The 27,480-nt window shown below is 46.7% G+C and overlaps 2 protein-coding genes across 2 annotated transcripts in view; one reads left to right on the forward strand and one right to left on the reverse strand.

Moving 5' to 3' along the window:
* The window catches only part of SCAMP2 (secretory carrier membrane protein 2), a 30,646-nt gene extending 22,232 nt beyond the window's left edge, over positions 1-8,414 (reverse strand). The window contains exon 1 of the mRNA XM_087704056.1: positions 8,274-8,414. Coding sequence (XP_087560182.1) covers positions 8,274-8,330 — 57 coding nt within the window. The 5' untranslated portion in view covers positions 8,331-8,414. The remainder of the gene's footprint in view (positions 1-8,273) is intronic.
* Positions 8,415-10,787: 2,373 nt separating this feature from the next.
* On the forward strand, positions 10,788-25,986 carry MPI (mannose phosphate isomerase). Its single transcript, XM_087704057.1, has 8 exons — positions 10,788-10,925; positions 16,354-16,481; positions 17,256-17,456; positions 19,177-19,318; positions 20,895-21,077; positions 22,564-22,737; positions 23,801-24,009; positions 25,470-25,986. Exons 1-8 carry the CDS (start codon positions 10,907-10,909, stop codon positions 25,686-25,688), a joined length of 1,275 nt encoding a protein of 424 aa, XP_087560183.1. The 5' UTR covers positions 10,788-10,906; the 3' UTR covers positions 25,689-25,986.
* Positions 25,987-27,480: the final 1,494 nt, after the last annotated feature.

A 27,480-nucleotide genomic window follows, 5' to 3' on the forward strand; every position in this document is an offset into this window, starting at 1 on the left:
GAGGGAGGGAGAGAGAGAGGGAGGGAGAGAGAGAGGTTGAAAGACAGAGAGATGGAGATTGAGAGAGGGAGATGGAGAGAAAGACAGAGAGAAGGAGAGAAAGAGAGGAGAGAAATATTGAAAGTCACAGACGGAGATTGAGAGAGGGTGGTGGAAAGATTGAAAGAGAGAAAGACAGAGAGAGGGAGAGAAAGAGAGAGAGAGAGAAATATTGAAAGACACAGAAAGACGGAGATTGAGAGAGGGGGGATGGAGAAAGATTAAAAGAGAGAAAGACAGAGTGTGAGAGTGAGAGTGAGAGAGAGAGAGAGAAATATTGAAAGACACAGAGAGACGGAGATTGAGAGAGGGGGATGGAGAGAAAGATTGAAAGAGAGAAAGACAGAGAGAGGGAGAGAAAGAGAGAGGGGAGAGGAAGAGAGAGAGAGAGGAAGAGAGAGAGAAAAGAGAGAAATATTGAAAGACACAGACAGAGATTGAGAGAGGGGGGATGGAGAGAAAGATTGAAAGACAGAGAGAGAGAGAGAGGAAAATGAAGAGAGAGGGAGGGAGGGGGAGAGAGAGAGAGAAGAGAGAAATATTGAAAGACACAGAGAGATGGCGATTGAGAGAGGGGGGATGGAGAGAAAGATTAAAAGAGAGAAAGACAGAGAGAGGGAGAGAAAGAGAGAGGGGGAGAGAGAGGAAGAGAGAGAGCGGAAAAGGAACAGAGAGGGAGGGAGGGAGAGAGAGAGAAGAGAGAGAGAAATATTGAAAGACACAGATGGAGATTGAGAGAGGGGGATGGAAAGATTGAAAGAGAGAAAGACAGAGTGAGGGTGAGAGAGAGAGAGAGAGAGAGAGGGAGGGAGAAATATTGAAAGACACAGAGAGACGGCGATTGAGAGAGGGGGGATGGAGAGAAAGATTAAAAGAGAGAAAGACAGAGAGAGGGAGAGAAAGAGAGGGAGGGAGACTTCCACAACCATGTTGTAAAGGTCTCTGCGTCACCCTCCCTAAACTCTAGAAGATCACAGGTATACAACCTTGGCAATTTTTAAGTCTTGTGCACTTCAACTCCCAGAATTCCATGTTGGCTGGGGAATTCTGGGAGTTGAAGTCCACAAATCTGAAAGTTGCCAAAGTTGGACACTCCCGATTTAGACAGTTATCTAGCCGCATTGTCTGCCATAGACACTTTCCCTACAAGGCTTGGGAATTGTTCCGTTATGTATTACAAAACCTATGCACAGTGGCAGAGTAAATGAGCCTCTGTTCCACATTGCCACACCCAGTTCACCAAAGCAAAACTTAAAGGAGTCCAGCTGCCAACACCTTTGGCAAACAAGGATACAAGATGTTTCATCTTGGAAAGATATACAGGTGGCAGTTCGAATCCCTAGCACTGCCTAATGGGGCGAGCTCCTGTGACTTGTCCCAGCTTCTGCCAACCTAGCAGTTCGGAAGCACGTAAAAAATGCAAGTAGAAAAATAGGAACCACCTTTGGTGGGAAGATAACAGTGTTCTGTGCGCATTCGGCGTTGAGTCATGCCGGCCACATGACCACGGAGAATGTCTTCGGACAGCGCTTGGCTCTTCGGCTTTGAAACAGAGATGAGCACTGCCCCCTAGAGCTGGGAACGGCTAGCACAGATGTGCGAGGGATATATATCAAGTTGCCTTCTAAAAATGGGAGAAACTCTCCCCAAGCAGCTCTTGAGGACTTAACAACTTCAGAATTTCAAAAGTTAGGGGGAAAAAGCACACGGGATGATACAAGGTGGTGGCAACACCTCCATCAACATGCCGTCATGTGAAGCCAGTTAATTCGAGACAATTTGTTTTGAGACTAGATGGGCTCTGCCAGACACGGCTGCCATAGCTGGGTCAGCCCAAATGGCCTCGCTTCCTGAGGATAGGGATATCTTCTGCCAATCAGCAGATTGGCGTTGCCAAAAGAAAAGAAAAACAAAGAGGAACCATTCGGAGAAAAGGCTGCATCAGTCACTGGGGAGTGTGCCAATGGAAGGCATCTCTTTGGCCCAGGGACAAGAGGCCTTTGGGAGCACAGAAATGAGTTGGCTATAATCACATGGAGGCTGGGTGTTGGGTTAAGCAGCAGCTTTCGAAGGCTGGAAGGGAACTGGGAGGTCTTCTAGTCCAACAGCGACACGCAAAGGGCCTTTCCAGATGGGTAGCTAATTGCTGATTTTCTTGGTATGGTAGAATAGAATAGAATAGGGAGTAGAGTAGAGTAGTGTAGAATAGAGTGGATTGAATAGAATAGAATAGGGTAGAGTAGAATAGAGAGTAGAGTAGAATAAATAGAATAAGGAATAGAATAGGGAATATAGAGTAGAATAGATTGGATTGAATAGAATAGGCACTAGAGTAGAATAGAATAGATTGGATTGAATAGAATAGAATAGGGAATAGAGTAGAGTAGAATAGATTGGCTTGAATAGAATAGGGAATAGAATAGAATAGATTGGATTGAATAGAATAGGGAATAGAATAGAATGGATTGAATAGAATAGGCACTAGAGTAGAGTAGAATAGATTGAATAGAATAGAATAGGAAATAGAGTAGAATAGAATAGATTGGATTGAATAGGGGATACATTAGAATAGAATAGATTGGATTGAATAGAATAGGAAACAGAGTAGAGTAAAATAGAGTAGAGTAGAATAAACAGAATAAGGAACAGAATAAGGAATACAGTAGAGTAGAGCAGAGTAGAATAACAGATTTGGAAGGGACCTCAGCGGTCTTCTAGTCCAACCCCTTGCCCAAGGGAAGATTCCTTATACCATCCAGGACAAATGAGCGTCCAATTTTTTCTTGCAGGCCTTCAGCGACGGCACACCCTTAACCCTAGGAGTCAAGCTATTCCACTGATTTATTGCTCTGTCAGGAAAGGTCACATTTCTGATCTCCCTCTGACCAGCTTCCTGCCCTTGCTTCTTGCCTTGCCCTCAGGCCCTACAGAGAATTAATCAAATTCTGTTCCCTGCCACACAGTCCTTCAAGTATTGGAGGTCCCATCTAAGCCTTCTCTTTCTCGGGCTAAGCAAACCCACTTCCTTTAGCCATTCATTGCATGTGAAAATTGGATTGGCACAATCTTACCTAGGGTTATTACGAAGGCAGTGCTGCGTTGTATTTCTTAGGACTTCACTTCCTTGTACACTTAAGAATTATGCTCATGTCATATTAGGAAAGCTCATTATAAGGGCATATTAAATATTGCTTTCCTTTCTGCCCATCCAAAACATCTGAGGGCAGGACAAGACGCAACGGATGGAAAAATTAAGTAAGGAGAACACCAACGTAGAACTATGGAGAAATTTCCTGACAGCGAGAACAATTAACTAGCGGAACAGATTGCCTCCAGAAGTTTTAGGCGCTCCATCACTAAAGGGTTTTAAGAAGAGACTATTCTGTTATTTTTTTTGTAAAAACAGGTGCCATGAGTTATGAATTATGCAGGAGTAACTGGATCAAGGCTACAGTTTTTCCAGTTGCAATGGACGGCTGTGAAAGTTGGACCATAAGGAAGGCTGAGCACCAAAGAATGGAGGCCTTTGGACTCTGGTGCTGGAGAAGACTCCTGCGAGCCCCTTGGACTGCAAGGCCATCCAACCGGTCAGTCCTAGAGGAGATCAACCCTGATTGCTCTTTAGAAGGCCAGATCCTGAAGAGGAAACTCAAAGACTTTGGCCACCTGATGAGAAGGAAGGACTCCCTGGAGAAGAGTCTCATGCAGGGAAAGATGGAGGGCAAAAGAAGAAAGGGATGACAGAGAAGGAGGTGGCTGGATGGAGTCACCGAAGCAGTCGGCGTGAGCTCAAATGGACTCTGGTGGATAGAAGAGGACAGGAAGGCCTGGAAGAAGGTTGTCCATGGGGTCGCGACGTGTTGGACACAACTTCGCAACTAGAAACAACAACTGGACTAAGCCATAGCTAAAACCCTACAGGCTAATCTCAGAAACAAAACAACATGAAAAGATTAATCTATCATAAGGAATTCAAGCAGATCCGTGTTTCTCAAAGAATCACTAAAGTTTCCAATGCTAAAATTCAGCGCCAAAGTCCATCTCATTCGATACAAGGTTTCCCAATGTCTTAAATTCATGATTATTATTTTTTAAAACAAAAACCCATAACCAAAAGATCCTGAGCATTGAAAGTTACAAAAGTTTATCTTCCTCTCCGCCTGTAATGTGGAAGAAAAGGTTCAGTGTTTTCCAAATGCTACATGAGGCAAACGTGGAAAAAAATATATCTGCGGAGATAACATTAGTTATATTCGTAAAAAAATTATTGTCAGGGCCCTTGGTAAAGAAAGGACATGTCGGCTTGAGTGCCTCAGTTAACAATCGTCGCGTCTTGTCACAAGGAAGAGAAGTTAATGGACTAAGGAAAGTGTTACAAAGAAATTCCACAGGATAAAAAACGACTCTTTGAAAGTGACGTTCGAAGAAAAGAATCTTTTTCCCCTCCTAAAAAAATAAAACTAAAGTTCTTTCTTCCAAGGTTGGAATAACTTTCCAAGACAGCATTAAGTGGAAGTAGGAACCACCCTATGCTATCTAATCTATCTATCTATTCTATCTATCTATATATATATAAATGGCTGTGTGTGTGTGTGTTTGTGTGTGTGTCCCAGCATAACTCTGGAACGCCTTGAGCAATTTCAACCAAACTTGGTACACAGATGACTTACTCCCTGGAAAGAAACACTCTGGGGGTAAGACACTCCAAACACCCTTCAGGGTGTGTTCTGTTAAGATACAGCCTGTTGTGCCTTAAAATGGCTTCTACCGTACCGCCGTAAAATGGCTTCTACTGTACTGCCGTAAAATGGTTTCTACTGTACAGCGCAATGGAGTTGCCATGGCAACAGCCTCACCATACTCCACGAGGGGGCTCCCTCTGGTGAGGGGGGAAAATCTATCCGTCTATAGCAGTGTTTTTCAACCACTGTGCCGTGGCGCACTAGTGTGCCGTGAGATAGTGTAAGGTGTGCCGTGGGAAAATTACTTTATATATAGTCAATATAGGCACAGAGTTAAAAATTTTTAACATTTTCTAATGGTGGTGTGCCTCGTGATTTTTTTCATGAAAAAAGTGTGCCTTTGCACAAAAAAGGTTGAAAAACACTGGTCTATAGGATCCTACAACAATAAATTAGCATTCCTGGCATTGCCACTGTGTCCTTTCTTGAGCTGGCCTACTTCAAACAGCTGCCCAGATGCCCAGAGACAATCACACTACCGCACCCAGATCATCATAAACCTGACGTTCGCGTCCCGCTTTCTTCACGGTTCCAAAATGGGAGCAATTTTATTTTTACCCTGATCCCAAATCTATAAATTAAGCTAACCTGGGGTGGGGGGAGAAAGTCTGAGAAACTGGTCTTGAACGGGAAATTCCTATTCCTCTTAGGTCTAAATAAATTTACAACGAAGGATTAAAAACTTTTAGAAAACAGTATCTGGCATAGGTTCTCTTCCAACATTAGGGACTTGGAACAACAAACTTCAAAGACTTTTAAGCCGAGTCCCTGCTTTTCAGCAGAATTAGGAGGAAAGCGACAGGAAATGTGTTCTGAAAAGCTGTAAAAATCAAATAAAAGAGATGAAATCTGTGCCAGATGATGAACAATAACACTCCTTATGCAGCCGAGTTTCAGCGACTAGTCATATTTAGCAAACCCTGTATATTCCTTGCATTTAAAAGGTCACAAGCAGGGCCTTAAAAAAGGCAAAGGAAACACTTTGAAAAATAGGGCAGGAAACATCTTCGCAAAGTGGAACAAACAGCAGCAAAAGCTTGCTGAGGTTCAGCCGCACAATCCCAAAACACAGCTGATATTTCAAGAAAGATCGTGAGAAATCACATAACGGTGGCTCTATCCATACGTAGCTTGCCAGTTATTTACTCCAATCGGGGAACCTCAAACTGCAGATCAGAGGCTTCCTCTGCAATCCATGTTTAGCATCCATCTCCCCAAAAAACAAGTATCATTTTTGTGTTGTCATATTATCTATATAAGAGGAAACAGCATTTCAATGCTGAAAAATTGAGCAACTTGAAACAAATCTGACTAACCTACCTAGCGCAATCGTGTTTACATTTTATCTTTTTTTCCCTCCTCTTTGTCGTTTGTCAAGAAATTCAAGACAGGCAATGCAAACTAAGCCCCCTTAAGGCTTCCACTTCAACGCCCCCATTGGTTTTAACCCTTGTGGCTTTCAGTAATGCAGGAAACAAGCTATCACGTTAAAGCACAAAATGGCTTATTTGCTCCAGCATATTAATGTGAACAGAAGCAATTATATTTTTATTCTTAGGGCCAGTGTTAAGCATTCACCCAGCTAAGAGATAGGAATCAGAGCTAGATAGCAGGGAACTGTCTACATTAGCTGAAACCGCAACAAATGTTGGGGACCAACACATTTCTTACGTAAATTGAGTTTCCTGCAAATTTATTTATATGTTACATTTGTATTTCATATAGAGAGTCTGGGCAGCATACATAATAAAATACACAAAAGCACATATGTAAAAAACATTTAAACCACACTTTAAAGAGAAAAAAAGGACAGATAGCAAACAGTGTTTGGAGAATCAACACACACAATTGTCTAACTGGCTCCTCACTATCACGGGATTCCCAAATCTGTTGACAAATGTTTCAGGACATTCTGGAAAGTTAACGGGGTTGGGACCAGCCTCACCTTGGGGGAAAATGTTTCACAGGGTGGGGACTACAGAAGAAAAAGCTTTCCTCCTGGCTCTTAAATACCACAATACCCATAAATGCTGTTTTGGTTGTATGAGACAGACATGGCTACTTCTTTGGAGAAATCTTGCCAAACTTGGCAACCTAGACTTCAATAATTTCCAGAATTCTTTAACCAGTTATGTTGGCTGAGGAATTCTGGGAATCGAAGTTCCACAAGTCTTAAAAGTGGCCAATTCAGCAGTCCCCTCCCTGGGTTAATGAAACAGACTTTCACACTTTCCCTAGAAATCAGATTCACTAAAAATCAGCATATTTTATCTTTTTTTTTTGAAAGGGGGAGGGGAAAAGTTATTTATTTCCTTGTATTTATTTATGAAATGCAGAAGCCGCCCATCTGACTGTTGAGCAACCCTGAGTGGCTTTAGATAAAGTAAAGATAAAGGTTCCCCTTGCACATATGTGCTAGTCATTCCCGACTCTAGGGGGCGGTGCTCATGTCCGTTTCAAAGCCGAAGAGCCAGCGCTGTCCGAAGATGTCTCTGTGGTCATGTGGCCGGCATGACTCAACACCGAAGGCGCATGGAAGGTTATTACCTTCCCACCAAAGGTGGTTCCTATTTTTCTACTTGCATTTTTACGTGCTTTTGAACTGATAGGTTGGCAGAAGCTGGGACAAGTCATGGGAGCTCGCACTGTTAGGCAGTGCTAGGGATTCGAACTGCCACCGCGTCCCTGTATATCTTTCCAAGATGAAACATCTTGTATCCTTGTTTGCCAAAGGTGTTGGCAGCTGGACTCTTTTAAGTTTTGCTTTGGTGAACTGGGCGTGGCAATGTGGAATGGGAGCTCACTCCGTTACATGGCACTAGGGATTCGAACCTCCAAACTGCCGACCTTTCTGATCGACAAGCTCAGCATCTTAGCCACTAAGCCACCCTCTGAGTGGCTTTACAACACCATAAATCATGTTTCACCTCTACTTTGGCCCCTGTGGGTGGGTGGATGGGCAGCTTGGGAGAGCAGCGATTTCCTGAGCAGAAACGGGGAAGCCAAGGCTCAAAAACTCCAGCCTGAAACCCAGCTGACCTTTGCTCAGCCGCTACTCTCCTACCATGACTTCTCCCACCTTTTAAGGAAGGGAAATCCAAAAGCGAAGGAAAGAAGCTGAAAAAAGGAGCCACAAAATTGGGTGGGGATGCCAGCTGGCCCAAAACAACCCCTCCCCATTCCGACCAAGACCCACGAATCCCGCTGGAACCCACCCACCCCCACTCTGCCTCCCACCCAGAATTCCCAGCCCAGGGGCGGTTGGAAACGATGGGAGTTGTAGTCCTAACCTATATAAAGGGGCGGGGAAGTACCAGGTGGGGCATGGGAGGGGGGTTTGCCTTACTAAGCCCCATTGTGGGGGAGTCGTTGCCCCCTCCCATGAAGTATATTTGCCTTCCCCCTTCCCCGCCCACAATTAAAGTGAGGCCTACCCCACTCCCCACTCGCCCCCAAAGTGGGGGGTGGTGGGCGGGTGGAGACCCGGCTTACCTGGAAGGGATTGACCTCCACGGGATCCGCGAAGGGGTTCGGGTCGGAGGCCGACATGGCCGCTTTTTTTTTTTTTTCCTCGCCCGCCGACCGGGACGAAGAACCCGCGCCGCACCTGTTCTCACCCGGGTCCGCTCCTGCCCCCCCTAGAAACCACACACTTCCGGGAGAAGGCTGGTTTCCGCCCACCCCTCCTCCCTTCCTCCCTCCTTCCTCTTCGGGCTCCGGCCTGCGCCTGCGCAGTGACCACCCGGAGGGCGAGGAGCCGTTCTTTTGGCACGTGACAAGGGTAAGCTCCGCCCCCTCTCACCTTGTGATCTCATCGGCCGGAGGAGCGAGGGGAGAAGGGTACGCATGCGTGAAATGTGTGTTTTGGTCTCCGCTTGCCTTCCGGATTGGGGGGGGCGAGCGGGTGTCGTTTACATCAGGAAAATGGAGTTGCTGAAGCGGGAAGAGACAATGTGAGCATGCGCAGACTTTGTGAGCATGCGCACGGCAGAAAGGTCTAGTTCGGTACCGTGTTGTATGGTGTAATAGCGCGGGTGTTTATTTTTTGTTTCGATGAGGAGCGCCGATTGAATTCTAGTGCCTAATCGTATTGTTCAAATTACTTGAAAAACAATTCTGTCTTATAAGAAAAATAAATTAATGAAATAGAAATAAGATAAATTAGGCTTGTACCGCAAGAGATTTCCAATTTCAAATGGTTTATAACAGCCATATGGCCATTATTATTTTCAATAAGAATGCATTTTAATCTCAACCTCCTTTCTGCCATTGTTTTATTTATTTAAAGCACATATGCTTCCACTCCAAAGGTTTTGGAGGACAGGAAAGAATCGTCTTCCTTTTTTCTTAATAAAGTGTTTAAAAGTGGCTTACCGAACTTTCAAGATGTAAAAAAATAAAATAGCCCGATAGAATAGAATTCTTTATTGGCCAAGCGTGATTGGACACAGAAGGAATTTGTCTTTGGTGCAGATGCTCTCAGGGTACATAAGGAGAATAAAAATACATTTATCAAGAATAAAAAGATACAACACTTAGTGATAGTCAAGGTTACTAATTAGCAATCAAATCATACTAGGAAACAAAACTAAATTGTAAAGATACATGCAACAAGGTTATAGTCATAAGTGGGACGAGACCGGTACTAGGAAGGAAGAGAAGAATAATAGTAATAGTCTGTAATCTATCATCAGTTGTCTGTCTATGTATCTATCTATCTGTCTGTCTGTTTACTCTCTCTCTCTCTCTGTGATCTATCATGTTATTCATCCATCCATCTATCCATCCACCTATTATCTGTCTATCCATCCATTCATCCATTCATCTATCCATCTACCTATTATCTGTCTATCTATCTATCCATCCATTCATCTATCCATCTACCTATTATCTGTCTATCTATCCATCCATCCAAATCTATCTATCTACCTACCTACCTATCTATCGTATCTATCGTATCTATCTATCTATCTATCTATCTATCTATCTATCTATCTATCTATCTATCTATGTTTGTTATATTTGTGCTGATAAATATCTCTGTCTATCTATCTCTATCTATCCATCCATTCATCTATCCATCTACCTATTATCTATCTATCCATCCATTCATCTATCCATCTACCTATTATCTCTGTCTAGCTATCCATCCATTCATCCATCTACCTATCTACCCATCCATCCATCCATCCATTCCAAATCTATCTATATACTCATCCATCCATCCATCTACCTATTATATCTATCTATCCATCCATCCAAATCTATCTATCTATCTATCTATCTATCTATCTATCTATCTATCTATCTATCTATCTATCTATCTATCTATCTATCTAGCATCTATCTATCTACCTACCTACCTATCATCTATCTATCAACCAATCATCTATCTATATACCTATCTACCTATCGTCTGTCTATCTATCATCTATCTATCATCTATCACTCAATCATCTATCGGTATCGTCTATCTATCTATCTATCTATCATCTATCTACCTACCTACCTACCTACCTACCTACCTACCTACCTACCTACCTACCTACCTACCTACCTACCTATCATCTATCTATCTATCAATCATCTATCTATATACCTATCTACTTATCGTCTGTCTATCTGTCTGTCTGTCTGTCTGTCTGTCTGTCTGTCATCTATCTATCTATCTATCTATTGTACTATGCAGCAGGAAAACATATAACGAGAGCCCTGTCTTGGGAGGAAGCGGCTTATGGGAACTGTAGTCTCCAGTCAACGAAAGGGCCGCTGCCCCGGGGGAACCTCTGCCTGCCTCCTCTGCTTTGTGTTGTTTCAAAGGACCCCTTGAAACGATTTCTTGGGAGTGGGGAAAGGATCCCGGGCGGGCTCCGAAGTCACTCCGGTTCCCCCGCGCGGGCGCCCTCCTTGCTGCTTCGCCTTCCTCCAGCTCTGCAAGCGAGCCCACTCCGGATTGAGAGAACTACATTACCCAGCTTGCCCAGCCGGTGGCCGGGAAGAGGCGTGGCGCCGGGGGCTCTTACTCATTCTTTCTTTCCCCCCCCCCTTCCTTTTTTTTTCCTCCTCGCTTGGAAGAAAAAAAAAAAAAAAGGACCGATCAGGACTCGGTCGGAAGCCCCTCCAGCATGGCCAACGAGTTAAGAGGTGAGTTGCAAAGCGAAGCCAAGCCGGTTGCAAATGCAAATGCAAAAAAGGGAAAAGGGGTGGGTGGGGGTGGGTGGGTGGGATCGCTTTGCAAAATGAATGAATCTCGGCTGGGAAAGGGAGGCCGGCGGTTGCAAGCCGGAATTGGGGGTGGGGGGAGCGCCTTGGAGGGGAGAAGAAGCCACCTTGCACCGGGGCGGGAAAGCCTTGATGCCCCAGCAGCAGACGCTGCATTCAGGGGTTCTCCATCGCCTGCCCAAGCGCTGTATACTTGGGTTGGTGAGTGGCCGGCTGGGGGGGGATTGGATTTCGGGCGGTGGGGCGCGCCTCTGCCTGCAAACGGGGTGCAAAAGCGCTGATGCCCCAGCAGACGCTGCGTTCAGGATCCTTGGCCTGCCTAAGCGCTGTATACTTTGGTTGGGGGGTGGTGGGGGGTGGGCTGGGAGGGGGATTTGAGGCGGTGGGCGCGCTTCTGCACTGAAACGGGTCCGGGGAAAAGCACCGATGCCCCAGCAGATGTTGCATTCAGTGTCCTGCGTTTCAGTGTCCTGACCCAGCCTTCCTTAAAAAGCAAGAAGCAGAGTTGACTGTGGATTCCTTTCATTCACAGTCAGCCAGGCTTGGCAAACAGTCTTCCGGAGGAATATTTATCTACACGAACCTTATCTCATTTGATGAACCGGGGCCTCGAAGCCGTTAGGGACTGGATGAGAGCTAACAAACTGGTACTCAACCCGGACAAGACCGAGTGGCTGTTGTGTTTCCCTCCCAATAATTTGGCTAGTGTTCCATCACTCAGGCTGGGGGGCCAAATTTTACACCCCTCAGACAGGGTTCGCAACTTGGGAGTCCTCCTGGACCCACAGCTGACCTTTGACCACCACCTGTCGGCTGTGACCAGGGGGGCATTTGCCCAGGTTCGCCTGGTGCGCCAGTTGCGACCCTACCTGAACCGGGAGGCTCTCACAACGGTCACTCGGGCCCTTGTGACCTCTAGGCTGGAATACTGCAACGTGCTCTACATGGGGCTGCCCTTGAAGAGCATCCGGTGGCTTCAGCTAGTCCAGAATGCGGCCGCGCGAGCGATTGTGGGTGCACCTCGGTTCGCCCACATAACACCTATCCTCCGCGAGCTGCGCTGGCTACCTGTTGATCTCCGGGTGCGCTTCAGGGTGCTACTTACCACCTATAAAGCCCTCCAAGGTAGTGGATCGGGGTACTTGAGAGACCGCCTCCTGCCAATTACCTCCTTGCAACCTATTAGATCACACAGATTAGGCCTCCTCCGAGTTCCATCCGCCAGTCAGTGTCGACTGGCGACTACGCGGAGGAGAGCCTTTTCAGTAGTAGCTCCGACCCTTTGGAACGATCTCCCCGTGGAGATTCGTACCCTCACCACCCTCCAGACCTTCCGCACAGCCCTCAAGATCTGGCTATCCCGTCAGGCCTGGGGTTAAAGATTATAATCCGTCCCCTCCCGAATGATGAATGTTGCTTCTATTTTTAATTACGTACTGTTTTATATGTCATTGTGTGTACTCCCTTCCCTATACGTTGTAAGCCGCCCTGAGTCCCCTCTGGGAAAAGGGCGGCCTATAAATAAATCTATCTATCTATCTATCTATCTATCTATCTATCTATCTATCTATCTATCCTTGGCCTGCCTAAGCGCTGTATACTTTGGGTGGTGGGTGGTGGGCTGGGAGGGGGATTTGAGACGGTGGGCGCGCTTCTGCACTGGTCCGGGAAAAGCACCGATGCCCCAGCAGATGTTGCATTCAGTGTCCTGCGTTTCAGTGTCCTGACCCAGCCTTCCTTAAAAAGCAAGAAGCAGAGTTGACTGTGAATTCCTTTCATTCACAGTCAGCCAGGCTTGGCAAACAGTCTTCCGGAGGAATATTTATCTACACGAACCTTATCTCGTTTGGAGAGCTGCCAGATAACTATAGTTTCCAAAGGCAGGGCAAGGAAGCACTTGGCACAGAGTCTCTTACAGTCACAAACAGGACTTCCCACTCTTGAACTGACCGAATGAATGAATGGTTTCCTGCAAAAGCCCCCTCCTCGTTCGCTCCTCTTTTGTTTCCTCTGGGAGGGGCCAATCACCTCCAAAGTGTAGCTTTACTCCAAGTTGACCCTGCTTTTTTAGTTGTTCTTGTCTTCTGGCAGCTCTGCGCAGGTGCACACTGGGAACAGGCTCCAGCTGTTCCTCTGCCTCACTGCTGTCTAGCTCCCTCTCTGCCTCCGACGCAGAGCCCTCGTCTGAGCTTCCCTCAGCCCCCCAGGACTGGCCCATGTTCCTCCCCACCCTCCTCACGGTTCGGCTCTTCTGCCAGCTCTGCTGGCCGCCGATGGGCCACAACACCCTACAAAGAGGTTCCACCACAAATGCGCGCACAACAAAAGCGCGCCTGACTAAACCGTGGTGACTAAAGCGCGGTGACAAAACCGCGCGACGAATTAGCCCTAAAGCGCGCCGACAAAAGCGCGCCGACAGAAGCGCGCTGTAACGTAACCCTAAACCTAACCCTAAACCTAACCGTAAACCTTACCTTAAATTAAATCTCACTTCTGTCGGCACGCTGTTGTCGGCGCGCTGTTGTCAGCACACTGTTGTCGGCGCGCTTTTGACATCGCGGTTTTAGCGCCGCGGTGTTGTCGGCGCGCTTATGACGTTAGCGCTTTTGTTGGGTCACGTGCAAAGATGCGTAAACAGGCCGCCTTAACGGTTAACTACAATGTGTGAATGTGTTCTTTGCGGCCTTTGGTGGGGAAGGTTTCCCAGCCCTTCTTGCTGACGCTGGATCGGAAAGGAAGACCTTTGGCAAGGAAAGAGTATGCTGGAATTGCGAGCGGTTGCTTCTAAGCCAAAGGAGATCCGCTTGATCCAAGGCTGCCCGACAACGTAATCTTTCGGTCTGGGGAGGCAGGTTCCTCTCCAACCTCTCTGGATTTTGCATGGATGAAAATCTGCAGAAATCTGTGACAGTTTCTTATTCTCAGTTTGCTCTGGGGTGTTCCCAAAATAGCCATTTATCTCAGGTCAAGTCAGGCCCGCTTAGAAGTGCTGCAGCTGTTTATAGCAAATCAAGTGTCCCTGTAATCTTAATCCTTGTCATCCTTTATCCCTTCGCTTTTCTCTCGGCGGGATGGACAAACGGATAAAAACGGCCTCATTTATTTTATTTTATTTTTTTTTAAAGAAAAAGGAACGGGGAGATTATATTTTGCACCTTGTTTGCGCTGCTCGGTTCTCTTGCAGTGAGATCAGCCCCTGATATATTTATACGCGGTTGATTGGAAACCGGCAAAACCTTTTAATCTTTCATCCTAGTTTTCGGGATGAACCGAAATTGGCTGGATTCCTAAGCAAAAGACACACAGATCTTTAAAAAAACCGTAACCTGGGAGGTTTGCACGGCACAATTTTATAATTTTAACTTGGAGGTTGAAGTGAACAGGAAGGTCGTGTCCTGAATTCACATCTCTCTGCATGAAGTAATTCGAGGTGGAGGAGCGTTAAGCACTAGGGAACTTTTGGGTCGGAAGATGGCCAGGCTGAGCCGGATGGAGGGGTCAAATGTGTCATCAGTCATGAGTCCCCGTGTACCCACAAGAGATCCTAACTCCAGTCTGCATTGAATTCCTTTCTTAACTCTCAGTAATTCGCCTTTGACTGTTAATAGTTCAGATTCTTGGAGTGGTGTGGTGGCCTAAAGGTGGAGCTCTCGCCTCACAATCCGGAGGCTGTGAGTTCGATCTTAGATAGAGGCAGATATTTCTCTCTCTCTGGGCATGATAAGAATATATCTGCTGAACAAAACTCCACATTGGTGAGAGGAAGGGCATCCGGCCAGCAAACGCTCTACTTGCGCCATTCAGTTGCCCACACTCCTCCCCTGCAAGGGATTATGGGGTCGTTAAGCGAAGATGATGATGAATAGTTCAGATTCTTCTAAGAGGACCTTAAGCTTGCAATAAATCTTTATCGTCACTTGGGCTGCACGGATTTCCTGATTTCCCCCACGCTTGGCGTTTTTATTCCCCTGTATGAAACGATCACCTTGGAAAATGAAACCCAGCTTTCCAGATCGCCTTTCAACTTAGACTGAGCAACCTCTACTTGGGTTACAAAATGATCGACGAGATGAGGATGCTTGCGAGATGGTGTCCTTGAATTTACTTCTCCATCCGGAGGACATTTATTTCGATGTAAATATGAGGCTGGGATCGCTGGAATTTCACCCCGGAAATCCATCAGAGCGAAGAAGAAAATAAGCAAGGGCAACCACAGAAGGAGGGAGAAAGAGGAGGGGGGGAAAACAGATAAACATTAAGGGTACTCATGAGAATACATATTTGTGAATGTATAAGTGCTTTTATTTTATTTATTTATTTTATAGAATTTTATTTTTTATTCTATTACCATTTAAAATATACAATCACATAATTGTTATTCTTCTTTACATTGATTATTATTATACATTTATTATTTCATTTAAGAGGTTATAATATACAGTTTGGGTTGCTTCGTTTACCATCCTTTCCGCCTGTTGTAACACCACCTTATTTTCCCTTTCTTTTCTCCCTCCCTTCCTTCTCTACTTCCTTCCTTCCTCCTCCCCTTCCTTCTTCCCTTTCCTTTCTCCTACTGCTGCTCTTCCTCTTCCCCTTCCTACCCTCCCTCCTTCTCTTCCTCTCCCTTCCTTCCTCCTCTCCTTACCTCTTTCTTCTTTCCCCCATCTTCCTTTCCTTCTCTCCTCCTCTCTCTCTCTTTTTTCCCTATTATTGTTGGTGTCTCTTTCAGGTCACAGTTTATGTTTCCTTGGGATGGTATTTCCGCAAATCCAAATATAATTTTTGATATCATTAGTAATTTCCTTACCTTCGCTAATCTGCCCTAATTATATTTGTGAATGTATATGGAAGAGGTTCACTGACAAATGCGCGCTCGACAAAAGCGCGCCAACGAAACCGCGGGGAAAAACCCGCGAGTTCGAAATCGCGCCGACGAAAGAGCGCAGAAGCGCGCCCTAAACCTAAACCTAACCCTAAATCTAAACCTAACCCGGAACCTAACCCTAAACCTAACCTTAAACCTAACCCTAAACCTAACCCTGAACCTAACCCTGAACCTAACCCCGAACCTAACCCCGAACCTAACCCTGAACCTAACCCTGAACCTAACCCTAACCCTTACCTTAACCGTAATCGTGCTTCTGTCGCTGCTCTTTTGTCGGCGCGCCTTTGTGGGTGCGCTGTCGACGTCGCAGTTTTATCACTGCGGTTTTGTCGGCGCGCTGTTGGCGGGCGCGCATTTGTCGTGTCATGTATGGAAGGGGGGAAAAAATAAAACTTTTTACAAAAAGAAAAAGAATGACTTCTTCACCCTCTTCTTCTTCCTCCTCTCTCTTTTTGGCTCGCTCAGTGTTTCCCCTGGCCTCTGCAGTGAAGAATTACCCGTGGGGTAAGCAGGGAAGGGACAGCCAAGTGGCCAGGCTCTTAGAAAGCAGTGACCCCATGGCACAGATTGACGCCGACAAGCCATACGCTGAGGTGAGTTCCTCGTTCTTACAGATCGATCAAGTTTCCGGGTATCTTCTTTTTTTTCAAAATTTCACTCTGGTCTGCCTTCCCGTGAAGCCGAAGGAACCGAATGATTTAAGAAAACAGAGCGAAAGAAAATATCGCGTCTCCGTCTCCCAGAGACAAGATTGGAGAGTCAGGGCCGTCTCCAAATTCTTTAGAGAATAATTAAACATTGTGAGTCTAAATGACAAAATTACATGTGGGATAAACCTATAAAGGTTTATGGAAGGATGGATGGGACATATAACACAATTTGATCCAATGTTACTGATGTACTTTCCATGTCCAAATAAAAACTTTGGAAGGATATTATTTATAGTTCCTTTGGAATGCATGAAAATAATGATATATATTTATAGTCGCAAAGATTGTTTAATAAAGGTTGTTTAAAGTTGCCACTGTCTCACCAAAAAGAGTTTAATCTGAAAGCCATACTAACAATTCACTTTTCTGTGAAATGTAGGGATAGTTAGCCACTGCTAGAAAAAAAAAAGAGTGGAACTTAAATCGTTCTTGGTATTTTGGGGAGACAAATACAATCTTGTACAATCTTCATTTTATTCCTGGCGCAATTGCCTATCCCTCGGCGTGCTTCTCTGACTGGGCTCACTCAATTCTATGAAGCCACGATTGATCTAACCAGGATTACAATGTCCATCACAATGAGCTGGGCTCACTTTTCATGTTATAATCCCAAGGCGCTCTGGGGTCCCCCATGCCACTTTTTCTCTTCCTTTCCAGCTCTGGATGGGTGCTCATCCCAAGGGCGATGCCATCATCCTGGATAACCGCATTGCCCAAAAGACTTTAAGCCGATGGATCGCAGATAACCCTGCCTGCCTGGGGTCAAAGGTGAAGGACATCTTTCAAGGTCAGCTGCCTTTCCTCTTCAAAGTGTTGTCGGTCAATACAGCTTTGTCCATTCAGGCCCATCCTACCAAGGTAAGGGGATCTTCCTCAAATTCGCGGGGGAATATTCTGCCCTTTTCCAATTGTGGTTTCTCTTGGCTGACGGCCCTCAATAGCACGGCATCCTTTTTCCTCTACCTGTCCTAACTCTACCCCTAACCCCATCAATTGTGGAGCCGAACAGCGACAGGGAGCCGCAGTAGAAAGATGGAAGAGCCACATGCAGCTCCAGAGCCGATTTCTGTTCTAGGAAGTCTTTTTTTAAAATAATTTTTTTATTTTTTATTTTTCAAAACAAATACAACACATAAAATCTTCCTTCTTTACATGCTGTAGAAAGATATCAGCTGGTTACAAAAGGTTTTCCTGCATCTCTTCCACAGTCATCATATTCACTCAAGTATTTTAACTCAGATATTTATGCGTGTTACCATCATCATACCTCCATTTTCATTAGACTATAATTGTTTAAATGTCCTTCATCATAAAATATACCAAGATTTAATACATAACCACATACTGGCCTTTCATTTGCTATTTCTAAAATCCTCCAATAATACTGAATCCTTATGTCCTATTCAGAACAGATAACAAACAGATAAGGACCTTGACAGCAACTCAGACAAACTCAGGCAGCAATAAACACAGATAAGGCTTGGCAGCAATCCAGCCTGCCAAGCTCACAGTAATCTCTGACATTCAATCCTGCGTTGACTTCTGCAAAGGGGGCCATGTGCACAAGTAGCTTTTTATAGTGGAGAGGAGCCTAATGACCACCAGCTGAGTACAATCACCTCCTGTAATTGCGTAATTGTTCCTGACGCCTAGTAGCTCTTTGATGGCATGCATCCAGGAACAACTCATTACTGGCTTCCAGCTCACTCTCCCTTGTCTTCTCCCCACTGGTCCAAGGCTCAGGTGCCTCCTGGTGGCCAACCAGCCTCCCTGTGCCTGCTCGGAGTTGGAACCCTGCCAGGGTCCTCCACATCCTCCAGAGCCGACTCAGAGGGCCCCTCGCTGTCGGAGTCTGGTGGCAGCTCCAACGGCACCTGCTGGGCCACAACAGGCGGGTAGTTTTGACTTGGGTTCTACAGCAAGAGATTGATGGAAGCAGTGGGGAAGACCAGGGTTAACTTCAGGGTCAGAATGGACCATGTGTGCTGGATCTGGAAGCATTAACCGAAGGTTGCACAAGGGACAGATTATCAGGCCAGTTCAGTTGACTTCCATTTCTTATAACATTGCTTATAACAGAAGGAACCTTTTGGATTAATCTCCAAATTGTATGGCTTTTGGGCAGTGGTGAGTTCCGGATCCTGTTGCAACCAGTACCCTGCGCACAGGGCCAGGCATCCTAGTTGGGCATGCGCACGCCACTATCCTGCAACACCCAGTTGCTTGGCGGTGGTTGCGCAGGCGATGCACGCTGTGCTTGCGTGTGCAATTAGCCAGTCGCGTTATAAACGGCCATAGAACGCGGGCGGGGCAAACGAGCCACCGTACCGGTACAGTGGTGGCTGCTCCCGGCTACTACTGGTATGCTCGAAACGGTCCGTACCACCCAGAACCCACCACTGCTTTTGAGTCATTTCTGATCCTTGGGTTGCTGCCCTTCTCTAGTCCACCTGTTGTGTATGTGAGGTCCCTCCCAGATTCTGTGATCCATCGATCAGAAAACAATCCGGTATCAGCTCAGTGATCAAAGCTGACTTGGACCCTGGTCTTACCCGTTGCCCGTTTCTTCTCTCCTTAGGAACTGGCAGAGAAACTTCACGCTCAATATCCAGAGCACTATCCAGACACCAATCACAAGCCTGAGCTGGCCATTGCCCTAACCCCCTTTGAAGGCCTGTGCGGTTTCCGGCCTGTGGAAGAGATTGTAGCTTTCCTCCAGCGTAAGTAGACGATGGGAAAGAGGAAAAAGATCACCGGCCACAAATCCTAGAAAGATAAATGATCTGGTTTAGTAGATCCTGGGAGTTTTGGACAGAAGGTTTCTTACTTAGAACGTTGCATTGGGGAAACGTTGGGAAAACGTCGCATTGGAACTGTGGGTACCTCTCTGGTTGATTAGTTAATGACTTATATTTTTTTTTGAGTTAAAGTAATAGTAGAGCCTAGGGACTCTATTAATGGCTTGGTGGCTAAGACGCTGATCAGAAAGGTTTGAATCCTTAGCGCTGCGTAACGGAGTAAGTCCCAGCTTCTGCCAACCTAGCCGTTCAAAAGCATGTAAAAAATGCAAGTAGAAAAATAGGGACCACCTTTGGTGAGAAGGTAACAGCGTTCCGTGCGCCTGCGGTGTTGAGTCATGTCAGCCACATGACCACGGAGACGTCTTCGGACATCGCTGGCTCTTTGGCTTTCAAACGGAGATGAGCACCACCCGCTAGAGTCAGGAACGACTAGTGCGTGTGTGCGGGGGAATCTTTACCTTAATAGTAGAGCAATATAATCTCACGCCTACCCTGAAACTTCAGATATTCAACTTTCACTGTAGAAAAGATGTGAATTCTGGACACGAATATGTGGTGAACTTTTAGCACTTAAGAGTCCCCCTCTCTCCAAAGAGTTTGTTTTCCCCAGTTGGTGTCAACGTTGGTACGTAGACTACACCATGAGATCCATTCCACAGGAAGGCTAAAACTATTTTGATGGAGATCGGCTATGTGGTGCGGTGGCCTAGAGGTGGATTTCTCACCTCACAATCAGGAGGCTGTTAGTTCGATCCTAGGTAGAGGCAGATATTTCTCTCTCCGGGCACATTGAGAATATTATCTGCTGAACAAAACTCCTCATTGGCAACAGGGAAGGGCATCTGGCCAGTAAAACATTCTGCTAGCTCCATTCAGTTGCCCAGACTCCACCCTGCAAGGGATGATGAAAAGATGATGATGATGATGATGATGATGATGATGGAGATTGGCTATCTCCACCAAAGTCATCTCTTGCCTTCTGCCGTCTTCTGCCACATACCTCCCAGCGTCCGATAAGATCACACAGGATGGGCCTTCTCCGGGTGCCGTCGACTAGACAATGTTGTCTGGCAGCTCCTCGGGGGAGGGCCTTCTCTGTAGCTGCCCCGGCCCTATGGAACGATCTACCCCCAGAGATCCAGACCCTCCCCACTCTCTCGGCCTTCCAAAAGTCTACTAAGACCTGGCTATTCCTGCAGGCCTGGGGCTGTTGACCTCTTGAATGAGGTCCAGCCCCCACTAAGGTTGAGTGCATGTTGTGTCTTTTTAACTTGCCTTGTCTTTCTATTTTAAATTTTTTAGTATTCTTTTAAATTGTTTTTTATGTAAGCCGCCCGGAGTCCTTCAGGATTGGGCGGCATATAAATTTATTAAACTTTGAAACTTATTATTATTAAACTTTATTTATTAAACTTTGTCTTCAGTATAATTCCAAGAGACAATGGAAGACCAGCCGTTAGGGTGGACTCCCATCATCTCTCTGGCCTTTCTACAGATGTCCCTGAATTTCGAGCTCTGATCGGGAACGTAGCAGCGGAACAACTGGAGCGAAGTGGGAGAGATGACCCCCGTGGCGTGACAGCAGCTCTGAGGGTCTGCTTCACCAGGATGATGAAGAGCGAGAAGAAAGTCTTCGTTGATCACCTCAACCAGCTGGTCAAGCGGATTTCCCAGGAAGGTTAGTCGCGCCAAATCAGGAGAGGTTAATAGAGAGCTACAACCTGGACCCGTGTTCCTGAAGTCACAATTCTTGATAGCGCCAGTCAATCTGATCTGAAGCCTAAGCTAAAGAAGGCAGGGTTATGTAATCACCTCTGGGTGTTTCAGGGCTTCCAAGTTTGGTGTCAGGGTCCCAACCGATGCCCTAATTAAAACATGAGCCTCAAGCCAAACTTCAAAAGAAATCCAGTTATTTTATTAGAAGCTTCATGTTGGCCACGTTCCAAGGGAAGCCAACTCTAACCTCACTTAATTCAAACCTTGGCTCTGACCCTGTTTCCCCCTCCCCCCCCAAGATGTGCCATCAGTCACATTCCCCAACGAAGCAATTTCGCGGGTTGTAGAAGTCACTCCCTCCGGCCACTGTGGGTCTGCGTGGAGATGACCTTGACGTTGGAATGTGCTTTGTTTTGACTGAAACCCAAGTTCCTCGATTCAGCTTCGAGGCTCCGATTCCCCATCCCCCCAGCCTTATGGCCACTCGAGAGCAGGTCAGGAATGTGGCGCGAGTTGACATTTAGTTTTATGAAGGAATGTAAAATCGACCTTGGGGATTAGGGAAAGAATTGAGTACACCATTAAGAGCTCTCTTCCAAGCTGTGGCTTTCTTTAGGGAGCCATAAGGGTTGGAAGTCCTTCAAGATCCCTCTTCCCCTGGACTTGAGCTTGGGTGAACCTCAAAAAGATCTCCATCATCCTGCTTTCACAGACTGGAGACTCTCTTCACTATTCTGTAGGATCTCTTTTTTGGGACTCTTCTGTAAGGGCTAATCTGAAGACACTGATATGTGTTCTGACCCCCCTCGTCCCACACCAACACACACTCTGAGCCAAAGATAAGTTACGGCATTTAATTAACAGACAGACAGGTCCTTGGCAGCAAACCGGCACAGACAAGCTTGGGCAGCAATCCAGCACAGATAAGCCGTGGCAGCAATCCAGCCTGCCAAGCTCACAATAATGTTCTCCGACATTAGTTCCTGCGTTGACTTCTGCAAAAGGGGCGTGTGCGCTAGCAGTCCTTTTATAGTCTGGAAAGGAGCCTAATGACCACCAGCTGAGTGCAATTACCTCCTGTAATTGTGTAATTGTTCCTTACGCCTATTAGCTCTCGAGTGCCAGGTATCTAGGAACAACTCCTTGGCTCCTCCCCACTGCTGACATCCGGATCACACTCCCTTGTCTCCTCTCCACTGGTCCAAGGCTCAGGTGCCACCTGGTGGCCAACCAGCCTCTCTGCGCCCTGCTCAGAGTTGGAACCCTGTCCAGGGTCCTCCACATCCTCCAAAGCCGACTCGTAGGGCCCCTCGCTGTCGGAGTCTGGTGGCAGCGCCAATGGCTCCTGCTGGGCCATGTATCAGGGTGAAGGTGCTGATGCCACCATACAAAGCCTACCTTGGACCAGAGCCCTTGCTCAAATCCCTTTCCTATTTCTTATTCTCCAGCTGCTGCAGGAAAAGATATTTCATCCAGTTGTGGCGAACTCCTTCTCCGGCTACACTCTCAGTACCCAGGCGATATCGGCTGCTTTGTTATCTATTTCCTCAACCAGATGAAGCTTCAGCCTGGGCAGTGTATATTCCTGGGAGCAAATGAACCTCACGCCTACCTCTACGGAGGTGAGTTTCTTCACAGGAAGCAAGCACCTGCATGAAATGGGATGGGAGACAGCTGGCATTTGGGATCTCTCTTAACCAAGGGCCAAGGTTGATTTAGCAATAGCAATAGCAGTTAGACTTATATACCGCTTCATAGGGCTTTCAGCCCTCTCTAAGCGGTTTACAGAGTCAGCCTCTTGCCCCCAACAACAATCCGGGTCCTCATTTTACCCACCTCGGAAGGATGGAAGGCTGAGTCAACCCTGAGCCGGTCAGGATCAAACTCCAGACTGTGGGTAGAGTTAGCCTGCAATACTGCATTCTAACCACAAGGAAGGAAGGAAGGAAGGAAACTGTCAATAGCACTATAGACATATATACTGCTTTACAGGCTTTTAAAGCCCTCTCTAAGCGGTTTACAGAGTCGCCATATTGTCCCCCAACAATCTGGGTCCTCATTTTACCCACCTCAGAAGGATGGGAGGCTGAGTCAACCCTGAACCGGTCAGGATCAAACTCCAGACTGTGGGTAGAGTTAGCCTGCAATACTGCATTCTAACCACAAGGAAGGAAGGAAGGAAACTGTCAATAGCAATAGCAGTTAGACTTATATACCGCTTCATAGGGCTTTCGCCCTCTCTAAGCAGTTTACAGAGTCAGCATATCGCCCCCAACAATCTGGGTCCTCATTTTGCCCACCTCGGAAGGATGGAAGGCTGAGTCAACCCTGAGCCGGTGAGATTTGAACTGCCGAACTAGCAGTCAGCTAAAGTAGCCTGCAGTACTGCACTCTAACCACTGCGCCACCTCGGTTTCCCACATTAACTAAGCCAGAGGTTACCAAACTGGTGGTCCACGAGAAAATTTTAGTGGCCTGCAGAAAAATGATTTGCATTTTTTATATTGCACTAAATACTATTTATTTATTAAAATGATGAATTTAGTGGTCCCTGAAGTCCGGAAGGTTGGTGACCCTTGATCTAAGCCAGCATTTCTCAACCTCGGTTGCTTTTAAGATGCGTGGACTTCAACTCCCAGAATCCCCCAGTCAGCCTCATGAGTGTCTCGTCCTTATTCTCCCCAGACTGCATCGAATGTATGGCTTGTTCGGACAACACGGTGCGCGCTGGCCTGACGCCCAAATTCATCGACGTTCTGACCCTGTGCGAAATGCTGAACTACACGCCAGCTCCCGCCAGCTCAAAGTTGCTGCTCCCTGCTCAAAGCCGCCTGGATCCTTGCGTCTCCCTGTACGACCCCCCCATTCCAGATTTTGCTGTCATGAGGATAGAGGTAAAGGAGTCCCGCTCTAAGACCGTCCCAAGTTTGCAACTGTAGTGGCCAGGTTCCATTCGGGTCGTAAGAGCGTTTACGCGATTCTCCCTCTCTCCTTGCTGCTAAGACATGCCGAGTTTATTCAGCGTTTGCTTCCTCTGTTGCTATGTTGTACTCCAGGTTTTTGGACATAAGACAATATGAGAACTTGGCCAGTTGTGTTTCATGATTAAGCAAACCTTGGCTTAATGTATGTGATGCCAACCCAGAAATCACTGGCTAAGAGGTAAGCATAATGGGCAGACCAGGTTTTCTGAGCAGAAAAGGATTATCCTGGTAGCATTCTTTGGGGAGAATTTTCTAAAAAAAACAAAAGGAATGGACAGAAAGTTGTGATTTCATTTTTTTTTTAGGGTGGTGGTGGTTATAAATTTGTGCCTTCAGTCCATTTTCTTCTGGAACTCAGCTCCTTTGTCCTATTTGGGATGCTTGCAAGTGTAGAACGAATTCTGATTTTGGTCTGTTCTGGTTTCATTTGCTTCCTGTTCCAGCTTCAGCTACTTCCTGTTTGTTTCCCTTGCTTTGGTTATGTTTCAGTTGCTTCCTGTTCCTGCTTCAATTGTTTCATTTCAGTTTCACTTGCTTCCTGTTCCGGCCTCAGCTGCTTCCTGTTTTGGTTTCACTTGCGTCCCGTTTCATTTTGTTTCTTCCTGTTCCAGCTTCAGTTGCTTCCTGTTTCAGTTATTTCCTATCCCAGCTTCAGCTACTTCCTGTTTCAGTTTCACTTGCTTCCTGTTTCAGTTTCACTTGTTTCCTGCTTCAGTTATTTCCTATCTCAGCTTCAGCTACTTCCTGTTTCAGTTTCACTTGCTTCCTGTTTCAGTTTGTTTTTTCCTGTTTCAGTTTCACTTGCTTCCTGTTTGTTTTAGTTGCTTCCTGTTTTAGTTTGTTTTTTCCTGTTTCGGCTTCAGTTGCTTCCTGTTTCAGTTATTTCCTATCCCAGCTTCAGCTACTTCCTGTTTTAGTTTCACTTGCTTCCTGTTCGTTTGTTTTTTCCTGTTTCAGTTTCAGTTGCTTCCTGTTTCAGTTTGTTTTTTCCTGTTTCGACTTCAGTTGCTTCCTGTTTCAGTTATTTCCTATCCCAGCTTCAGCTGCTTCCTGTTTGTTTCACTTGCTTCCTGCTTCAGTTTGCTTCTTCCTGTTCCAGCTTCAGTTGCTTCCTGTTTCAGTTATTTCCTATCCCAGTTTCACTTGCTTCCTGTTTGTTTGCTTTTCCTGTTTCAGCTTCAGTTGCTTCCTGCTTCAGTTATTTCCTATCCCAGCTTCAGCTGCTTCCTGTTTGTTTCACTTGCTTCCTGTTTCAGTTTGTTCCGTCCTGTTCCAGCTTCAGTTGCTTCCTGTTCCACCAACGCAGGAAGACTTTTCTTTTTTCTTAATTCCCGCTTCGAACAACACCTCTGTTTTTTTTTTACTTACAGATCCCTTCCCCCATTAAGCTGTACCTCATTTCGGCCATCGACTCGGCAAGCATCTTGCTCACGGTCCAAGGTTCTGCCGTCGGCACTTCCACGGCTGCTACATCTGAAATGATTCTACGTCCCGGCACTGTGTTGTTCATCTCTGCCAACGAGAGCGTCTCTTTGCATTTTAATTCCCCGGAGGGAATGCTCCTCTTCCGGGCTTGCTGCCTCTTGTAATAAGGGACACCGAGCAATTTCCCTCCTTAGAGTAACTCAAGATCAGTAGAAGCTGCCCCTTGGTCTAGAATATCTCCAGTTCGTTGTCATCCTCCCAAGACTGAGGCTCAGGTCACCTAGGAATATCAACCGTCTTCTCTCCTTGGTTGGCTTTCGGCCGACGCTCCATTGCTTCAAAAATGTAGGGTTGGAAATGCTTTGGTGGCCCCCGCTGCACCCCTAAGTTGGGGCAACCCGGAGGCCGTGGTCAATGCTTTTGTTAGTTCTGACTTGCCAAAGAACACGATCTCTCCCAATAGACGCTTCTCCTGTGTCATTCTTCCTTGAGTAGGGTGGTTGTATCTTACGACTATAACGGTGCGCTTCAACTTTGCAACCTTCAAGGCTGGGGACAACTCAACTCCCAAAAACCTCCCAAATTTGCAGATTAATGAGATGGTCGAAGTAGGGCCACGCAGTAATCGATTGTTATTTAATTTGGTTAACGAGAGTGGGCAAAAATGGGCCTTGTGCTGTGACGGCTTGCTTGACGACCGTGCTAATTTGGGCCCCCAATTGTGGTCGTAAGTTGAGGACTACCTGAAATGCCTATGGAGATTCTCAAGTCCTACAGGTCACGGTGCTTTTTTTCAAGAGGCAACTGGACTTCCTGTTGTTGTTTTTTCCTTGGCAGACGTTTTGCTTCTCCTCCGAATAGCTTCTTCAGTTCTGACCAGATGGCGGGGAATGGAAGGGTTTCCTTGGGGGGGGGGGGGGCGCGACACAGATAAATCTCCAAGTGGCCTCAAGGAGTCTCTAAAAGGATGCAAATCCTTTTAGGGGGACCAAGTAGAACAGCTCTGGGTTGAGTTTCAAGACGTTACCCCCGGGGATGTGGACAAGGCCATGAGAGCTGTAAGTACTTCCACCTGCGTTCTGGATCCGTGTCCCTCATGGCTGGTTACTAACTGCAGTGAGGTGACACGAGGCTGGATCCAGGCGGTTGTGACCGCCTCCCTTCGGGAGGGGAACTTCCCCGCCGCACTGAAAGCGGCGGTGGTGAGACCCCTCCTGAAGAAACCATCCTTGGATCCAGCTGTTCTTAATAGCTATCGTCCAGTCTCCAACCTTCCCTTCCTGGGGAAGGTTGTTGAGAAGGTGGTGGCCTTCCAGCTCCAACGGTCCTTGGAGGAAGCAAACTACCTAGACCCCTTCCAGTCAGGCTTCAGGCCCGGTTACAGCACAGAAACCGCTTTGGTCGCATTGATGGATGATCTCTGGAGAGCCAGAGATGAAGGACGTTCCTCCATCCTGGTCCTCCTTGACCTCTCAGCGGCTTTCGATACCATCGACCATGGTATCCTTCTGCGACGACTGCGGGAGGTGGGAGTGGGAGGCACCGTGTTACGGTGGTTCTCCTCCTACCTCTCGGACAGGTCGCAGTCGGTGTTAGTGGGGGGGCAGAGATCGTCCCCTAGGCCCCTAAATTATGGGGTGCCTCAGGGTTCGGTCTTATCCCCCCTACTATTCAACATCTACATGAAACCGCTGGGAGAGATCATCCGCAGGCACGGGATTAGATACCATCAATATGCGGACGATACTCAATTGTATCTGTCCGCCCCGTGCCAAATCAATGAAGCGGTTGACGTGATGAGCCGGGGTCTTGAGGCCGTTATGGACTGGATGAGGGTGAACAAGCTTGTGCTCAACCCAGAAAAGACCGAGTGGCTGTTGTGTTTCCCTCCCAAAGATTTGGCTATTATTCCACCACTCAGGCTGGGGGGTCAAATTTTATACCCCTCAGAGAGGG

Source organism: Thamnophis sirtalis, unplaced genomic scaffold (assembly GCF_051295495.1).
Source record: "Thamnophis sirtalis isolate CommonGarterSnake01/CBP01778 unplaced genomic scaffold, rThaSir2_p1.2 scaffold_2, whole genome shotgun sequence".
Lineage (NCBI taxonomy): Eukaryota > Metazoa > Chordata > Lepidosauria > Squamata > Natricidae > Thamnophis > Thamnophis sirtalis.